Here is a 14,304-nt window from a genome sequence, read left to right on the forward strand (position 1 = left end):
CATTTGGTTGGATTAGGGAATCAAAAGGTACACGTGTAGATCTAAAATTTCTTCAAATTTAATTTTTCGTAAGTTAGATGTAGGAGATAAATGTTCAGGATTTAAAAAATGAATCATTGTTCTTTTATTGCTTTTTTCTCCTTTCATCCTCATTTTCATTTCCCCTCCCCAAATGCATTAAGAAAGACCATTTTCACCATATCTTTCACCAGAGATCTTTGGTCGTGTTTGTTTTTAATATCTTCTTGTATTTACTTACATGTAAAAGGAAGACTAGAACTCTCTAATTTGTCAACCAGTAGACTTAAAACCTTCACTGTCATTTCCCCTGTGACAAAAAGGTCCTATTTTCTACTCATGACTGAGTAAGCTTTGCAGCATGCCCACAAAATCAATAAACAAACAATACCACTGAACAGAGTTTAGTAGAGATTTTTACAACACAATGATGACCTTCCACTGTATTTTCTGTTTCTGTAGCACGAGTTATACCACCCTTCACCTTACCAGTGATTTGTGATGCTGTCTGTGGACACTGAGGAATGCTACAATACTGCCATTGTGTTGTGTTGCTGTTGGTATAGCACCAGGGCCTCTTCTTACCATCTGCGTTCCTACAATAATTTTTAGCAAAACCCCTGAAATGGAAAAATTGACTGAGAACAACAGCATTCTGGATATCTTAAACTAGCTACATACAAAGGACTAAACTGTTTTCCTGACCTGTTTAATGTTTCACTTACTTTACAGTCATCATCACAGGTAAAACATTATCCCCTGTTGCGTGTCCCATTATTTCAATATACTACTGTTTCGGAAATGGTCAACAAATCCAGTAATAACTGTTCTATGGCTGAAGGTTATATGATGAGTTTTCCACGTTTGAACTTTTCTCTTTTGTGCTCTCAGACCAGAAGCAGCACTGTAAAGGCATGCACTAAAATATTCTTACTGTAAGGTCTGTATACTGGCAGCTGACCAGTCCAGTACAACTGGCTTATATTCAAAATTCTAACCAGTCTCAGATGGCTTTTGTGCTGGACCAGTTATGTGGGAACATACTCTGATTTGGAGAGTGTATAAGCCCTCTGCAGACAGAAAAAGAAGCCACAGAGCATCCCATTCTAGAAGTTAAGAGAACTTTCTCCTTCCCTCCCCTCTCTTATGTCTCAAAGCATATTGCTAATTAGAATAATACTGGCTGAAGTGAGACAGTACCGCAAGGAGAGAGAAATGGAAATACCAAAGACAATGAAACACCAGTTAATCACAGAAGGCTAGGAAAGTACTCAGTATATGCTCTGTTCTTGTACCGAAACAGGATACTGGCCTAGATGAACCTTTGGTGTGATCTGGTGTGGCATTCCTCTGTTTTATTTTCTCAACCCCTGCTTCTTCACACAGGTCTAGACCACTGGGTGCAGCTCACAGCTTTGAATTCAGACTCCAAGCTGCTGCCCATCTTTCCTGATTCCTGACACCTTTAGTCTCTCAGTGGCTCCATGTCACACAGATGTGTGTGACAGCTCCACTGTCACATGCCAGTCCTACCGGTCCTTGCCAGTTTGAATAGATGATTTCCAGGCACACTCTGCCCTTTCCCTTCACTTTTCTTCTGGAGCAGCAATGCAAGACATTTCCAGTGCCTCTGGGAAGATTTGCTTGGTCATATCCATTGCCCACAGAATTAAGGTAACTAGCTGCCAGCCCCAGTCAATTCTTTCCCTGTGTTCCTACACACAGACTTAACCAATGCCCAGTGGTTGCCCAATGCTACTGCTATCAAATAATCCTAACCAAACGCAATTTAGAGCATTTTAAAATCAGTGCTGCCTCTCTTAAAGCTGCATAGCAAGTATATCTACATGATCCAAAAAAAAAAAAAAAAAAAAAAAAAAACGGGGTAATCAGAAGATCTGAATCGGACACTACTGTTCCTGAAGCACCCCAACCATAACACCACCCTGAACACTAGTTAGCCAGGAAGGATACAGGACAGGTTGGAATGGAGAAAGGAAGAGTAGGAAAACTATGAATGTCAGTAGAAAAGGCTTAAGTACCTGATAATAAGCTGACTGGACAAAAAGAATAATCTAGAAGAAAGAGCAGTATCAAAGCAAAGACCCAAACAGGAGTAATAAGTAGAGTAGGGAGGAAGAGATCTGGCATCACATTCACAGACATTTTTATGAGGATCATTTTAGGATAAGTCTTTCTTGGTAATGGTACAGTCTATAACTAATGAAGGTGTTTCATTTACTTGCAGGGATTGTTCTCAGGAGTTTGCCTATGTTTGCAAGGAAACTGAGTGCTCCAATATTGAAATGTATTTCCTGATTCAGTGATGGCTATCCTACCATGGTAGTCATTTCCATTCCCTGAAAGACACCACTGGCCCAAACCAGAAGTTGGTGGGGGTTTAGCTGTGCCAGGAGAAAGAACAAAACAGAAACGCCTTAGGTAGATACAGATATATGGTTAAGCTTTGCATCATGCAGAACACACCCTTTTTTCTTTCTACAGAAGTGATATTGCTGGAAATCTATGGCTTTTTCGACTATGTGGAGAGAAGGGGAGAAGGAGTGACAAAGTAAGAATTAAACTTCCTAAGGTGTGTTCCACACTTCCTCTTTACAGCTATCAGGCAGCAACATGACCACTCTTAATCTGATTCCACTGCACCAGTCTCAAGAGTAGAGTTGGAAAGTGAAAAAGCGGCAGTACTGGAAAGACAAAAGCCAGGTGGAAGAGCAAAGTTACAGAGAGCTGGAAAAAGCAAGGGTAAGGCCCAAGAATATGAGGAGAGGCACTGTAGGGGAAAGAGAAGGAAAAGAAGAGAAAGACGAGGAGGATACTCAGAACAAGGAGTGAAAGGCTTTCAACATGAGTGAAACAGCCTAGTAGCAAGGAGGAAGGAAGCAAGAAATCAAAAAGACTGAAGTGCCTACACAGGGACGTGTAATTGCTGTCTGTGATCCAAATTTCAAGACTATTTCTAGGGAAGCCATAGAGGTGAATGCATTAGAAAGATACTGAATAGAAAAGAGTTATGAAAAGAGTGAAAGTCTGTAGTTATTCATTTATTTTTCCTGAAGATGAAAATACATGCATATTTTTCTTCCAAACATGATTTCACTGGGGGAAAAATGTGGTTGTAAAAATTTATTTTTTACCAAAAACCTAGCTAAATTTTTAAAATCAGCAATGTAACAGTTTCTTAAATTCAATTTCGTATTTCAGACAAGCCTATAAATAGTCATCTCCAGTAGTTAGTACGTTTCTTCTTAAAGCCAGAAAAGAAGCATCACTAGGATATATGAAAACATGACTGACGATCTATGCATTAGTTTGTCCTTCAATACAAACAGCCACTTTAAAGATGATACTGTTAGTTCTTCAAGGCCTGAGTTTGTCTTTCAGGATCCATCTTCACTAAGGAAAAGGCAAGAATTTATCCCACGTTGGCTAACACTAGGCAAAAAATCACCACAATGAGGCCATGGTATTTCACGGATGTCCCATGAGTTAGCAGGTCAGATGGAAACTAAAGCTTGGTGTTTCCGAGATTTAAGCTGACTGACACCCTCCTCAGCTGTACCAAAAAATAAGACTGTTGAAGAAAAATTAGGGCTTTCATGACTTATTTCTCTGATAATGCTGTACTTTGTAATGCTTGTATGACAACTGTGCCCTCACTGAACTAACATAAATCAATGTAACAGAAACTTAGTGAGTCATTTTTCTCACTAATGTGCACCTTCTCTCATTCCAAAGATTTTCTTGGGGTAGTCAGAGCTTTGATTTCTCATCTTTCCATTGCACATTATTTTGATGGGAGGGCAGGACCCTGAAGTTCCATGGAATGACAACTTGCCCCAGTAGAACAATTGCTAAAAGTTAGACTCACTGCAGCAAGAAACGTCACAATATTCCCAAAGTTTAGTGGGACTGGTAGTGAAACACCAAGGCTGAAGTTCACCATCAGGATTATGGCAAAAATTCATCTTCAGATCCTTCTCTGGAAAACTGAACATTAGAATGTAAATTAAGCTTGTGAGTCAGTTATAATCAGTTGTAGCAATCAGGCTGTTTGCAGGCGGGGTCTCCCAGGCACTGTGGGGATGAGGGGGACAATTCAGCACTGACTGTGACTCACTTTTCCAAGGTATATCCATGCATATGAGGCTCTTGGGCATCCCAGTGCTGGCACTCAATCCCAGACTCTATTCTGGAGACTTTTCCATGGTAGTCTTCACCATTACACTGCATGCACTCCACTGTAGAGCCAAGGCAGAATGAAAACATGAGAGGCAGAAAGTCAGTATTAGAGCTCGCCCATGAACTCTCACGCTTACCTGGCTATTTGCTGAAAAATCCCTTCAAATGGCAAAGTTAAAGGACAGGAAAAAACACTGTAAAAATAAAATAATTCTTTTTCCTATTAGGTGACTGTTGTTAATCAATTACATTTATAATATTTGCTTTTCTGAAATACATATTTTAAAAATAAGAATATTGTAAATCTACAATTTTTTATTTGGTATATATCAAAGGGGTTTTCTAAGGAGTTGTTAGGGATCACTAAACTACTGGAGATGTTTCCAGTTCGGAATAGCTTCTTCTAAAGAACAGCAAGATTTTCCATGAGAGCCATGGAATCCATAAATCACTAACACTCTTTCATCACACTCATTAGTGTGACCTTGATGATCTCAACTCTCTGGATTACTTTTTCTTTCCTTGAATATAATTCAGGTGCTGCATCTTAATTTTTTAATATTGCCAGGACAAGATATAGCAAGGCGAAAAAGGAGGAGCCCTACCCTAAGGAAAAGCTGAACCAAATTCTTTCCTCTATGCATGAATATTGGATCCCTGAAATTTATCCACATTGTAACCTCATCCTCATTATATTAACCAAACTTTATCAAACAACAACATCTTAATGGCTGAGTTTTGCTCTATGTCTGTATCGACAACTTCTGTCTTCTCAATTAAAGTGCTATATGTGATCTACTCAATTTGCCTTTTTCAAAAAAAATTATGATGTTTCTAGTTGCAGTTCCCTTGTATCTATAAAATCACTTCACAAATTAAACACAATCCAGGAAACAGTCTCTGTGATGAAAATTTTCATTTCAAGTCTAGCTTTATTTAAATTTATATTTAGAGCAAATCCTCAATTCAAAATGAAAGATACATAGAAGAATCTGAATATTCTCACATACTTAAATATAGATTATAAAAGAAAATCAAAATCATTGTGGAGAATATAATGGGGAGAACGGAAAGAAGGAACATATATACTCTGACCTTCACATTCTGAGATGCTACAGTAATCTAATCTAGTAGCAGGATCTGTTGTGAAACACCAGGGTCCATTTTCATTTCCATTAGGATTCCTGCAGTAGTTTTCTTCTAACCCCACATGAGGGAAATTTTCAGATGTAAAGCTATAATAGAAGGATAAATACATAACAAAAAAAGTGAAATTTTCTTGTTTTTCAAAAGTTTTGGACTCAGGGTATGCAACCTAAAAGCCAAGAAAATGGATACTCCTCTTGTGGAACTGAAGTTGCTATATGAATATTATATTGTCAGGGGAAAGACTCATGGATAGAATGATACTATTTCAGTTTCATTTTTCACCTACTCATTTTCTGAATAACATATTTCTTTCAGGTTCATATGTGAAAAAAGTTGTGAAGGAATCTTCACACAAATATTTTTCAGTGTATTATGTTCCTTATCAAAACAACAAAATGTTTTTCTGTGAAACATGTTGATGTTAAAAACAGTTTTTCTAATCTCCCCTTCCATATATTCTCTCCTAATCTGCATCTCCCAAGTGTTCACTTCTTGGTATCTATTCCTTAGAAAACTTTAAAAAGTTTCATTGAAAAAAAAATGAAGCAGAATATTCAGAAAGAGCACATCTAAATTACCTGCAGGAAAACTTGAATTTCAACTTCAGATTGTGCTTTACATTCTTCTGCAGTATTTGCCTTACAAAACTGTTGATGTGCATTTATCCAAGCTCTTCCTGTTTTTTTATAGCTGTCTAAGATGTTTCCTTGCACTAAAAGAAAAAAAGAGTATAGAAAAATGAGCATGATACTGTTTCTGACTGTTTGTGACTTTACATCCCACTTTCAATGTAACATTCATGTTAAAATGTAATTTCTTTCATTTTGTATTCATGGTAGCAAAGTCTGAAAAAACTCAGTCTCCTGGAAACAGTATAGTGAAGTGTTGCTTGAGTAGGTGGTAGGGAACAGGAGAGAAGACAGAGCAAAGACAGAGCTTTCAGCAATACAGTGCACTGTTTTTAAAGATAAATATTAGCTTAGAACAGGGCAGAGGGGTCTTCCCAGTTGTTGCCCTGGGACTAGGCACTATTCCATTTTAGATCTCACTAGTAGTCTCCATGCATGTCAGCCCCTTATCTTTTAAATGCCTGGCTCACAGAAGGGTAATAAGGATAAATATTTGGAAAATTATGAAGTAATCAAACATGATAGCAAGGAGGACCATAGAAGTACTTAAGACAGCGAGACAGAATACTGATGGCTTCAGTTCTCTACTATCCAGTTGCAGAATCATACATCAATGGATTCTATGAGCCACCTGCGATTCTCTCCATTGCTAATCTTAAATTCTATGTGTTCTTCGAAACTGTCCCAGTTCTGCTGCTCATTCTTTTTTTGCTCATAAAGGAATGTGCATTCTAGCTGGTTCAAGCTGAACACAAGAGAGTCTAGGTGGCATACATACTCAGGTGGGAGTGAGACTTCAGCTGAATCTCCAAACAGCAGGAGGGAAAGGAAAATGTGCCTGACACAATTGCTTGACAAAGACTACAAAATAAAAATTTTAAAAACTGATTTCAAAAGATAAGCAACATGCATCAGCCTGGTTTGAAACCATTTTATTATAAGCACAGGAAAACTAAATGGGACAATCATAAATGTAAATTGATCTATTCACCTTACAATATTTCTTTTAGAAATGAACTTGCATTAATCCAAAGTGTTTAAAAGACACTTTCACTGAGGCCCTATATCTCATAAACCAGAAGTAAGAGGACTGATCAAATACAGTAACTGCATTTTATCAACCCAATGCACAGACAGCACATTCCTCTTATAGTTAATCATTTTTCTGTATATTTATGTCACACTGTATCTCTGAATTACTACAAAACTGTAAATAATGCATTCACATGATTGTTACTATATGTTAAAACTGCAGCTACAGCTGTAAATGTAGATATATCTAATGTCTAAATGAAAATGCACTGTCTGATACTACATTGAAGTTGATTGTGTACTGTGTTTACCAGAATATTTACTCCAAATCCCTAAAGCTTTTACAGATCTGCTTAGAAGTAACATGTATCTTTAAAAAGTTTACCATATTGTTTAACTATTGTTATAAATTGTTTAACCATTTGTTATAAATCTGCTTGTATTTCTTTGAAAGACAAATCCTGCAACATCTAAACAACTGCAAATTATATTTTAATCTACTAAAAGACTATTTTTGCTCTTATTCTAATTAGCAATAAGAAAGCCCCCTATGAAAATGCAGTCACAGAAAAGAGTGAATATTCTTTGCCTTTGTTCATGCTGTTTTTTTTAATGCTTGGTTTTCAAAAAAAAAAAAAAGTGGGTTAAGAGTAGGGCTGCTAAACTTATGAAATATTTGATAGCAACAGAGTCAATAAACAGATCCAGAGCCTGCTCCACATTTCAGTGCAGTTAAATGGAGCTTTTATCTCAACTGAAATAGGTTTTGTAGCAGACAATAGTCTAATCCTAAGAACATCAGAATGATGTCCTTGTCCAGACCATATCCCTTCCCCCAAAGTAGCTATAAACAGATAAATAGAGAATTTACCCTGGATAACAGTGTGTACATATATAGCACTGTCCCAGCCACCAACAATTATCACGTAAGCTTGATTGCAGCTTGACTTCTTAAGCTTGGTGCTCTGTATTCAGTTTTCACAAAAATCAAAAAGTATCTTAGTAATAAATTATATTGGATCAGAAGGACAGAAAATATTTTTCAGGTAAAAATATACATTATATTATATACTTGTATATGTTAAATACAATGTATAATATATAATATTTATACCCATTTGTATGTCCACATAACTGGTTCAAAGCTGATCTGGGGACCCCTGAACTCTGCAGGAATTAATATCTTAAGGAAGATTCCCATTGTAAATGTAGTTGGAACTGAAGTGTTTCATAGGAAACCAAATTCAGGAGCTTATATGTCTCTGAAACCCTGGAATATTGGCTACTCAGATGAAACTTGAATTCTATATCTTAAACCCATCCCTAAATCAAATAGAAACTTGCAGCAGCTTGTTAAGAGTGCAGCATCCATTTTCATGTATGTGCCACCCTCTACAAGAGATATTTCTCAAAGACAAGAAATTTTTTTAACAGTCTTGAGCAATCACAAGTCTGATGTTCTTGCAGTGACTGTGGTGATTGGTCAGTAAGCCTGAAAATCAGAACCTGATTCCACAAATTTGATTTTGAAAATAATTGGTTTTAACTTCACTAATTCAAATGCAAAGCAAAGAAATCTTACCAGAGAACAGAAATGCTCAAGGGAGAAAGATGACTTTGCTAATCCCCATTTTGACCCAGCAGGCTGGTGCTGGAAGTTGTGTGTTGGTGCACAAAGTCTTATCAATTCCTGCTGGAGTTATGCATCAAAAAACAGATGTGATGAAATAAGTTAATTATTTCCTCAGTTTTATTTTCCTTTTTTTAATCTCCATACGCTACCTCAAATGTAAGATGTCACAAAATAATATTCACATGTTTGTACTGGATGCTGGGAAAGGTGAAGGCACTCTCATTTTACTAAACACCTGTTATTCTGACACTATTATGCCTCATTTCATTTAACTAAATACAGGATTACCTAATCATAAAGCCAGACCTGTTTGCCCATACATGTTGCAGTCTGATTTTAACAGCAATTCAATTTGCCTTACCCAGATACTCCTCCCTTTGGAAAAGTTGTATTTGCAGCAGTGTTCTCAGTCAGGTTAAGACAAGAGAAAATAATAATCAAGGAATAATAGATTTAAATGGGCAAGGCTTACTCTCCAGAGTCTACAAGAGAAAAGGTTACATACAATATAAGAAATGCAGGATTATAAAGGACCTTCTATCTAGTTCCCTGCAATTGGAGAGCTGCACCTTACAGTCACACACAAAAATTTATCAAACTCCATTATAAAACTGTACGTTGTTTGCTCATCCCCTACACACTACTCCAACAGGAAGGCTGTTCTTAATCCTCATTGCTCTAACGTTGTGGTAGCAATGGCATGAAAGTGCAAACATGTGAGAGCAAGGACTGATGTAAATTGGGAAAGAGTCGGATATGCTATCATTTACAAGACTGTGAAACCTCAAAGAATTTAGAGTGAATTCTGTCTAACACAAATTTCTCTAATAGGATCTCCTAATAGCAGGTTTGTTTGACTTTTTGTTTGGTTGGTTGGTTTTTGAACTGAAAACTATTTCAAAACACCTGGCAAAGCCTAGTAGTGTACAAAGTCTCACTAGAGGCAAACTCTGCCTGGAGTCCCAGTGCCCTTTTAAAACAAGACTTTCATTTGTGGAAATCCTTAGCTCTACAGGCAGAAAAGAAATGCTTCAGCCCAAGGAAATAGCTGTCGAGTGAAGATAGAAGTGGTTATACTCATCACAGATGGGAAAAAACAGCTGAACAGAGGGATAGAATGTAGTACATAAGGATTCAGTTGTCCTTTGGCTGACAGTGTATAGTTGTTGTGCAACTGTGCCTGATGCACTGCAATTTCAAGAAAAAAGGACTGAAAACACTGTAAACTGCATAACAGCCCTGGCATCTGACCTCTTGAGGTCAAATTTCTTTACCAGTCAGACTCTCTAGCACATGAAGTGTCCACTGACAAGTTGCATGATGGAATAATTAAAATTGACTCAAAGCCAGGCCATCTTCAAGTATATTTGAAGACAGGATTAGAATTCCAAATTATCTTGACAAACTGGAAGAGTGGCCTGGGAAAAAGTGAAGTGTAAGGCCTTATTTTTCTCCAGAAAAAGGTTATGCACATATGAAGTGGAGAATATCTAGATAAATAGCAATTTTGCAATAAAGAACTGGATATTCCAGTTGTTCATAAGCTGAAGAGGGGTTAAGATCAAAACTGTGTCCAATTTTGGCACAGCACTTCAAAAGACAGTTTGAGAGAGGCCACTAAAAATGGTCAGGTATCTTGAAACATCACCTATGAAGAAAGACTGGAACAAATAGGTTTTATATAATCTAGACAAAACTTGCTGGCCTGGGACAGTGGGGAGACACAATTGCAACCTTCAAATCTCTAAGAGGTTCTATACTCATGATGGATAAGCTTAAATTCAGGTTTGAAAGACTCAGGACAGACATGAAGAAAAACTTGCCATGGCAAGAACAAGAAAGCTCTGAAAAGATTGTTTGAAAAGATGACTTAGGACTGATATAGAAACAGTTGCTCTGCTGTAGGGCAGAGGGATAGAACAGATAATCCTATTTTTCTCTGGAATGTTCTAGTATCTTGGACCTGAGCTCTTTGTACTCCCAACGGTCCAGGAAGTTGTGTCATCTGGCACTTGGAACAAGGATGGGACAGATTCCACCACTAGCTCCAAAACAGGTATCCCTGTGTCTTGAGCCACTTCTCCACGTCTCATTTCCTCTTTCAGTTGGAAGTTCAAACTTCAAAGTGTGAACCTTTGAAGAAGGTTCAAGCCTTCTTGAACAAGTTTCAAGAAGCACAGTTTAGTAATTTAAAGCTCTCTAATAATATGAATATTTTATTCTACGAACTAATTTTTCCATTTTAAAATGTTTTGCCTCTTCTGCACTAACAGTATACCAAGTGTTCTCAAATACTTCAGCTATTCAAGCATTTATGGCATTACTGGATATCAGGTAAATTAAATGAGCATAAAGATAATGTACATCCTGGGGACTTCAGCTTTGGAAAAAAGGTCAGAAAAATGAGATTTTTTTGCTGTTAGTAAAATAAGATTTTTTAACAATAAGATTTTTTTTACTGTAAGATTTGTTTACTGAGTTCAAACAGCCAATCCAGAGGTTACTACATGGAAAAAACAATGCAAACATGAAGAGGAAGATGCTGGCTTGTTCTCTGTAGCATTCTGAGATGGAACAGAATGCAGAGAATTTGTAAGCTTATTGAGGATAGGGATAGGAATTTTATTCCTGTAACTGTAAACTAGAATTAAATTAATTAAATTAAAATAATATTGAATTAAAATAATAAACTAATAAGTATGCAAATATCATATCAAAAGTGTAGGAGAAGATTCCACTGGTAAGCATTTTAACTATATTTTTGAACTGAAAAATCAGAAGATGGAATTTGGAATGAGAGAGCTGTTTAAAATACAGAAATATAGGGCTGCTGAAAGGAAAATACCTAAAAGCTTTCACAGACCAAATTCTGAGTTTTGCCTCAAAAGATTCAGATGCTCTTGGCTGAGTAGGAGCTTTTACCTACAGATAGAAGAAGAATCCTTCAGACACAGTACAGTGGAATACAATCAACAATGTCTCATAAAGCAGATTACTGAGGTAAAATTATCCCTCATGTTCTGCAAAAATGCCATCAAAGAATAATAGGATACTGGGAAGAGTTTGGAAGGGAGGAATGTATAGTCCAGCAGGGACTCTCCAAAAGAGAAATTTATACTGAAACTCAGTACCCCAGCATAGAAGCAGGTCAAATGGCAGCACCATTATTGGGGAAGATACAGGAAAACCTTACAGTGTCTTGTTCCTACGGGAAAAGAATTGCAGAATGAAATTAAATTTAGCCAACTTAAGATGCAGGTAAGATACGAGGTAAATGCTGATGTCTCATAGTCTGTGACTGATTTGTCAGCCCTCAGATTCCCTTTCCAACCAATGGACAGATAGGTACTTTGGAAACAGTTCATCTGACTAAATATATATGTCTACTCCAGGATGAGTCACATCCTAGGAACTGTCATTTCTGTCACTGATTACAAAAGGAATTTAGTGTAATGAACTCAGCAGTAGACATCTACACTGTAGATCTCTGCATTTGATCAGATAAATCCACCTACAGCGTACACAGTCCCATTGAGAAAGAGCTTATTTCACTTCCAACTGTTCTCAACAATGTGCTGAGCAAGTGCTCCTTCCATGTGGACATGCTCACTGTTAATAGGAAGATGGGAAAAACAAAGAACATTTGGGCCTTTTTATTTATTGTTGTTTGCTGCTGAAAGACTACAAGAAATAATTGATCCATCATCAAGTTCCACATATGCTTGTGGTCAGGGGACTGTGACCACACACCTTCTCTTTGGACACAGTAGTTAAGCGGTCTCTTCTGCCACAATGCAAGCTTTTATATATGACTGCAGACTCTTCTGTAGGCTGTTTTTCTAGCATGCATGTATGCAATTTTCCATGCTTGTGGCAGTCATACACACATTGACAAAACTTCCCCACCTTCCATATTACTTATATATCCGTATTGTCAGAAGAGTTTGTATTTTGGTGTTTTAAATTTAACGTTGATCACTTCATTCTATTTATTATTTAGTTATTATTGTCATATCATTAACTGCTTAGGGTTTCTTTCCTCTACACAAATAAAATAAAAATGTTTAAAGGGCAGACAAACTAATGACTACTGCATTTCACTCAGTGTGTACACCAGTGAGATCATCAAGGCCCTTCTCTACTCATGGAGAGCTGTCACAGACTTCAATGAAGTTAGAATTTCATCCTCAGCAATATGGTACTGGTGGCTGAGCAGATTTTAAAATGTACATGTGTACATGTGTCATGAAAGAAACTGAATAATACCTGGTCTATTTGCAGTACAATCTCAAAATTCTCAATTCACAATAATGTAACTTTTTACACTTTTACTAAACCATTATTATGTGTTGCTTAACAAAAAGACTGTACTTTCTCAAGAAAATATCTGCTATTTAAGGCATGGCACCTAAGCCTGAACACATGCACGCTTGTAAATCTTAAGTTAGTTCACTGAGATGTCTCGGTCATTATCATCCATCATGTGTTTTCTTAAAGAGAAGTATAGTGCATGCTGCTGTTATTAGGAATATATATGCTGTTATTAAAACTGCCAGTGCATTACCAATAAAGAATTCCTTTTTTTGATCTCAAGTAGTAAGGTGGGAATTTAAACAATTGATGTGCAAAAATAACTGAAAACTGACTGATATAAATGTAGTCAGTATTTTTAAATTATTCCTATCACTTCAGATTTTATGAGGCTGTGTGACTGTGTGCAAGCCTTACGATCTGCCGTTTTCCATGGAATCTCATATCTACTAGCAGAAGGATGCTAATTGACATCAGTCATGGTCCAGCTTCATGTTTCTTTAACAGAGTTTCTTACATTTACCTACCTCCTTTCTATGCACTAGAAGACCCAGGTCTCCTTCAGCCTCTCAGTCTCTCCCCAGTGTTGCTCTCTCAGATGTTTCCCCTAGGTGCCTTCATGAGGCCTCAGTATCTTATTCTAGCACTGGTATCTTTCATACTGTTGAGATATTATCATGAGCTGTGACTCCATAATTAACCTCAACTAAATCTTTAATAGGTAAAACCCAAGAGCTTCAATGACCCATCTAACTATTCATCATTACTGGTTAAATGTTGCATTTGTCTCCTCGCCCTCATGCTTCTGAGATACATTTCTCCAGCAGACATCCTAGAAGCAAGAGTAGGAGAGCTTTACGAATCCCAGTTCCTGAAGTGCTACATTGTTGTATAGCTTTTTTTAAAACTTTATTTAAATAACTTATCTTGGAGAGTCCAACACAGCTTTTGTGAGCTGCAGTCTTTTGTGCGCTGAGAGAAGTGCAAGGAAATCCAGAAAGAGAGGTACAAATTTCCCATTCTCCAAAACTGAGATGGACAGATTTGTTCTTGGCTATGAGAGGCAGATGGTTCTGTACTACCTACATTTTGTCAGTCAGCAGTTTCACCTGTTGTTCCCAGACAACAAGTCTGTCCAAATTTTGTCAGGATTTATCATCAAAAGTTCCAGTGTTAATTCTTTATCCACTGAATCCACAGCTGTGTCCCATGGACTGCAAAACTTTCCAAATGCTGAGACTCCCACTAGGGTTTTCCTCAAGTGAGCTTGCTAATAACCTTTTGCTATACAAGGTCATTAAACAACCAGCTTTAGCCACAGAGTAGGCAACT

At 37.2% G+C, this 14,304-nt stretch overlaps 1 protein-coding gene across 2 annotated transcripts in view; it reads right to left on the reverse strand.

Annotated features, from left to right (window-relative positions):
• The window catches only part of LOC112988963 (plasminogen-like), a 47,572-nt gene that overhangs the window by 6,437 nt on the left and 26,831 nt on the right, over positions 1-14,304 (reverse strand). Inside the window, exons 5-11 of one of the 2 annotated variants that reach the window (XM_064509217.1) lie at positions 8,611-8,721; positions 7,900-7,993; positions 5,946-6,079; positions 5,314-5,453; positions 4,157-4,277; positions 3,908-4,026; positions 508-638 (exon numbers count right to left, since the gene is read on the reverse strand). In XM_064509217.1, coding sequence (XP_064365287.1) covers positions 508-638; positions 3,908-4,026; positions 4,157-4,277; positions 5,314-5,453; positions 5,946-6,028 — 594 coding nt within the window. In that variant the 5' untranslated portion in view covers positions 6,029-6,079; positions 7,900-7,993; positions 8,611-8,721. The remainder of the gene's footprint in view (positions 1-507; positions 639-3,907; positions 4,027-4,156; positions 4,278-5,313; positions 5,454-5,945; positions 6,080-7,899; positions 7,994-8,610; positions 8,722-14,304) is intronic. The other variant, XM_064509218.1, reaches the window with a different exon arrangement.

Source organism: Dromaius novaehollandiae, chromosome 3 (assembly GCF_036370855.1).
Source record: "Dromaius novaehollandiae isolate bDroNov1 chromosome 3, bDroNov1.hap1, whole genome shotgun sequence".
In the NCBI taxonomy this organism is placed as follows: Eukaryota; Metazoa; Chordata; class Aves; order Casuariiformes; family Dromaiidae; genus Dromaius; species Dromaius novaehollandiae.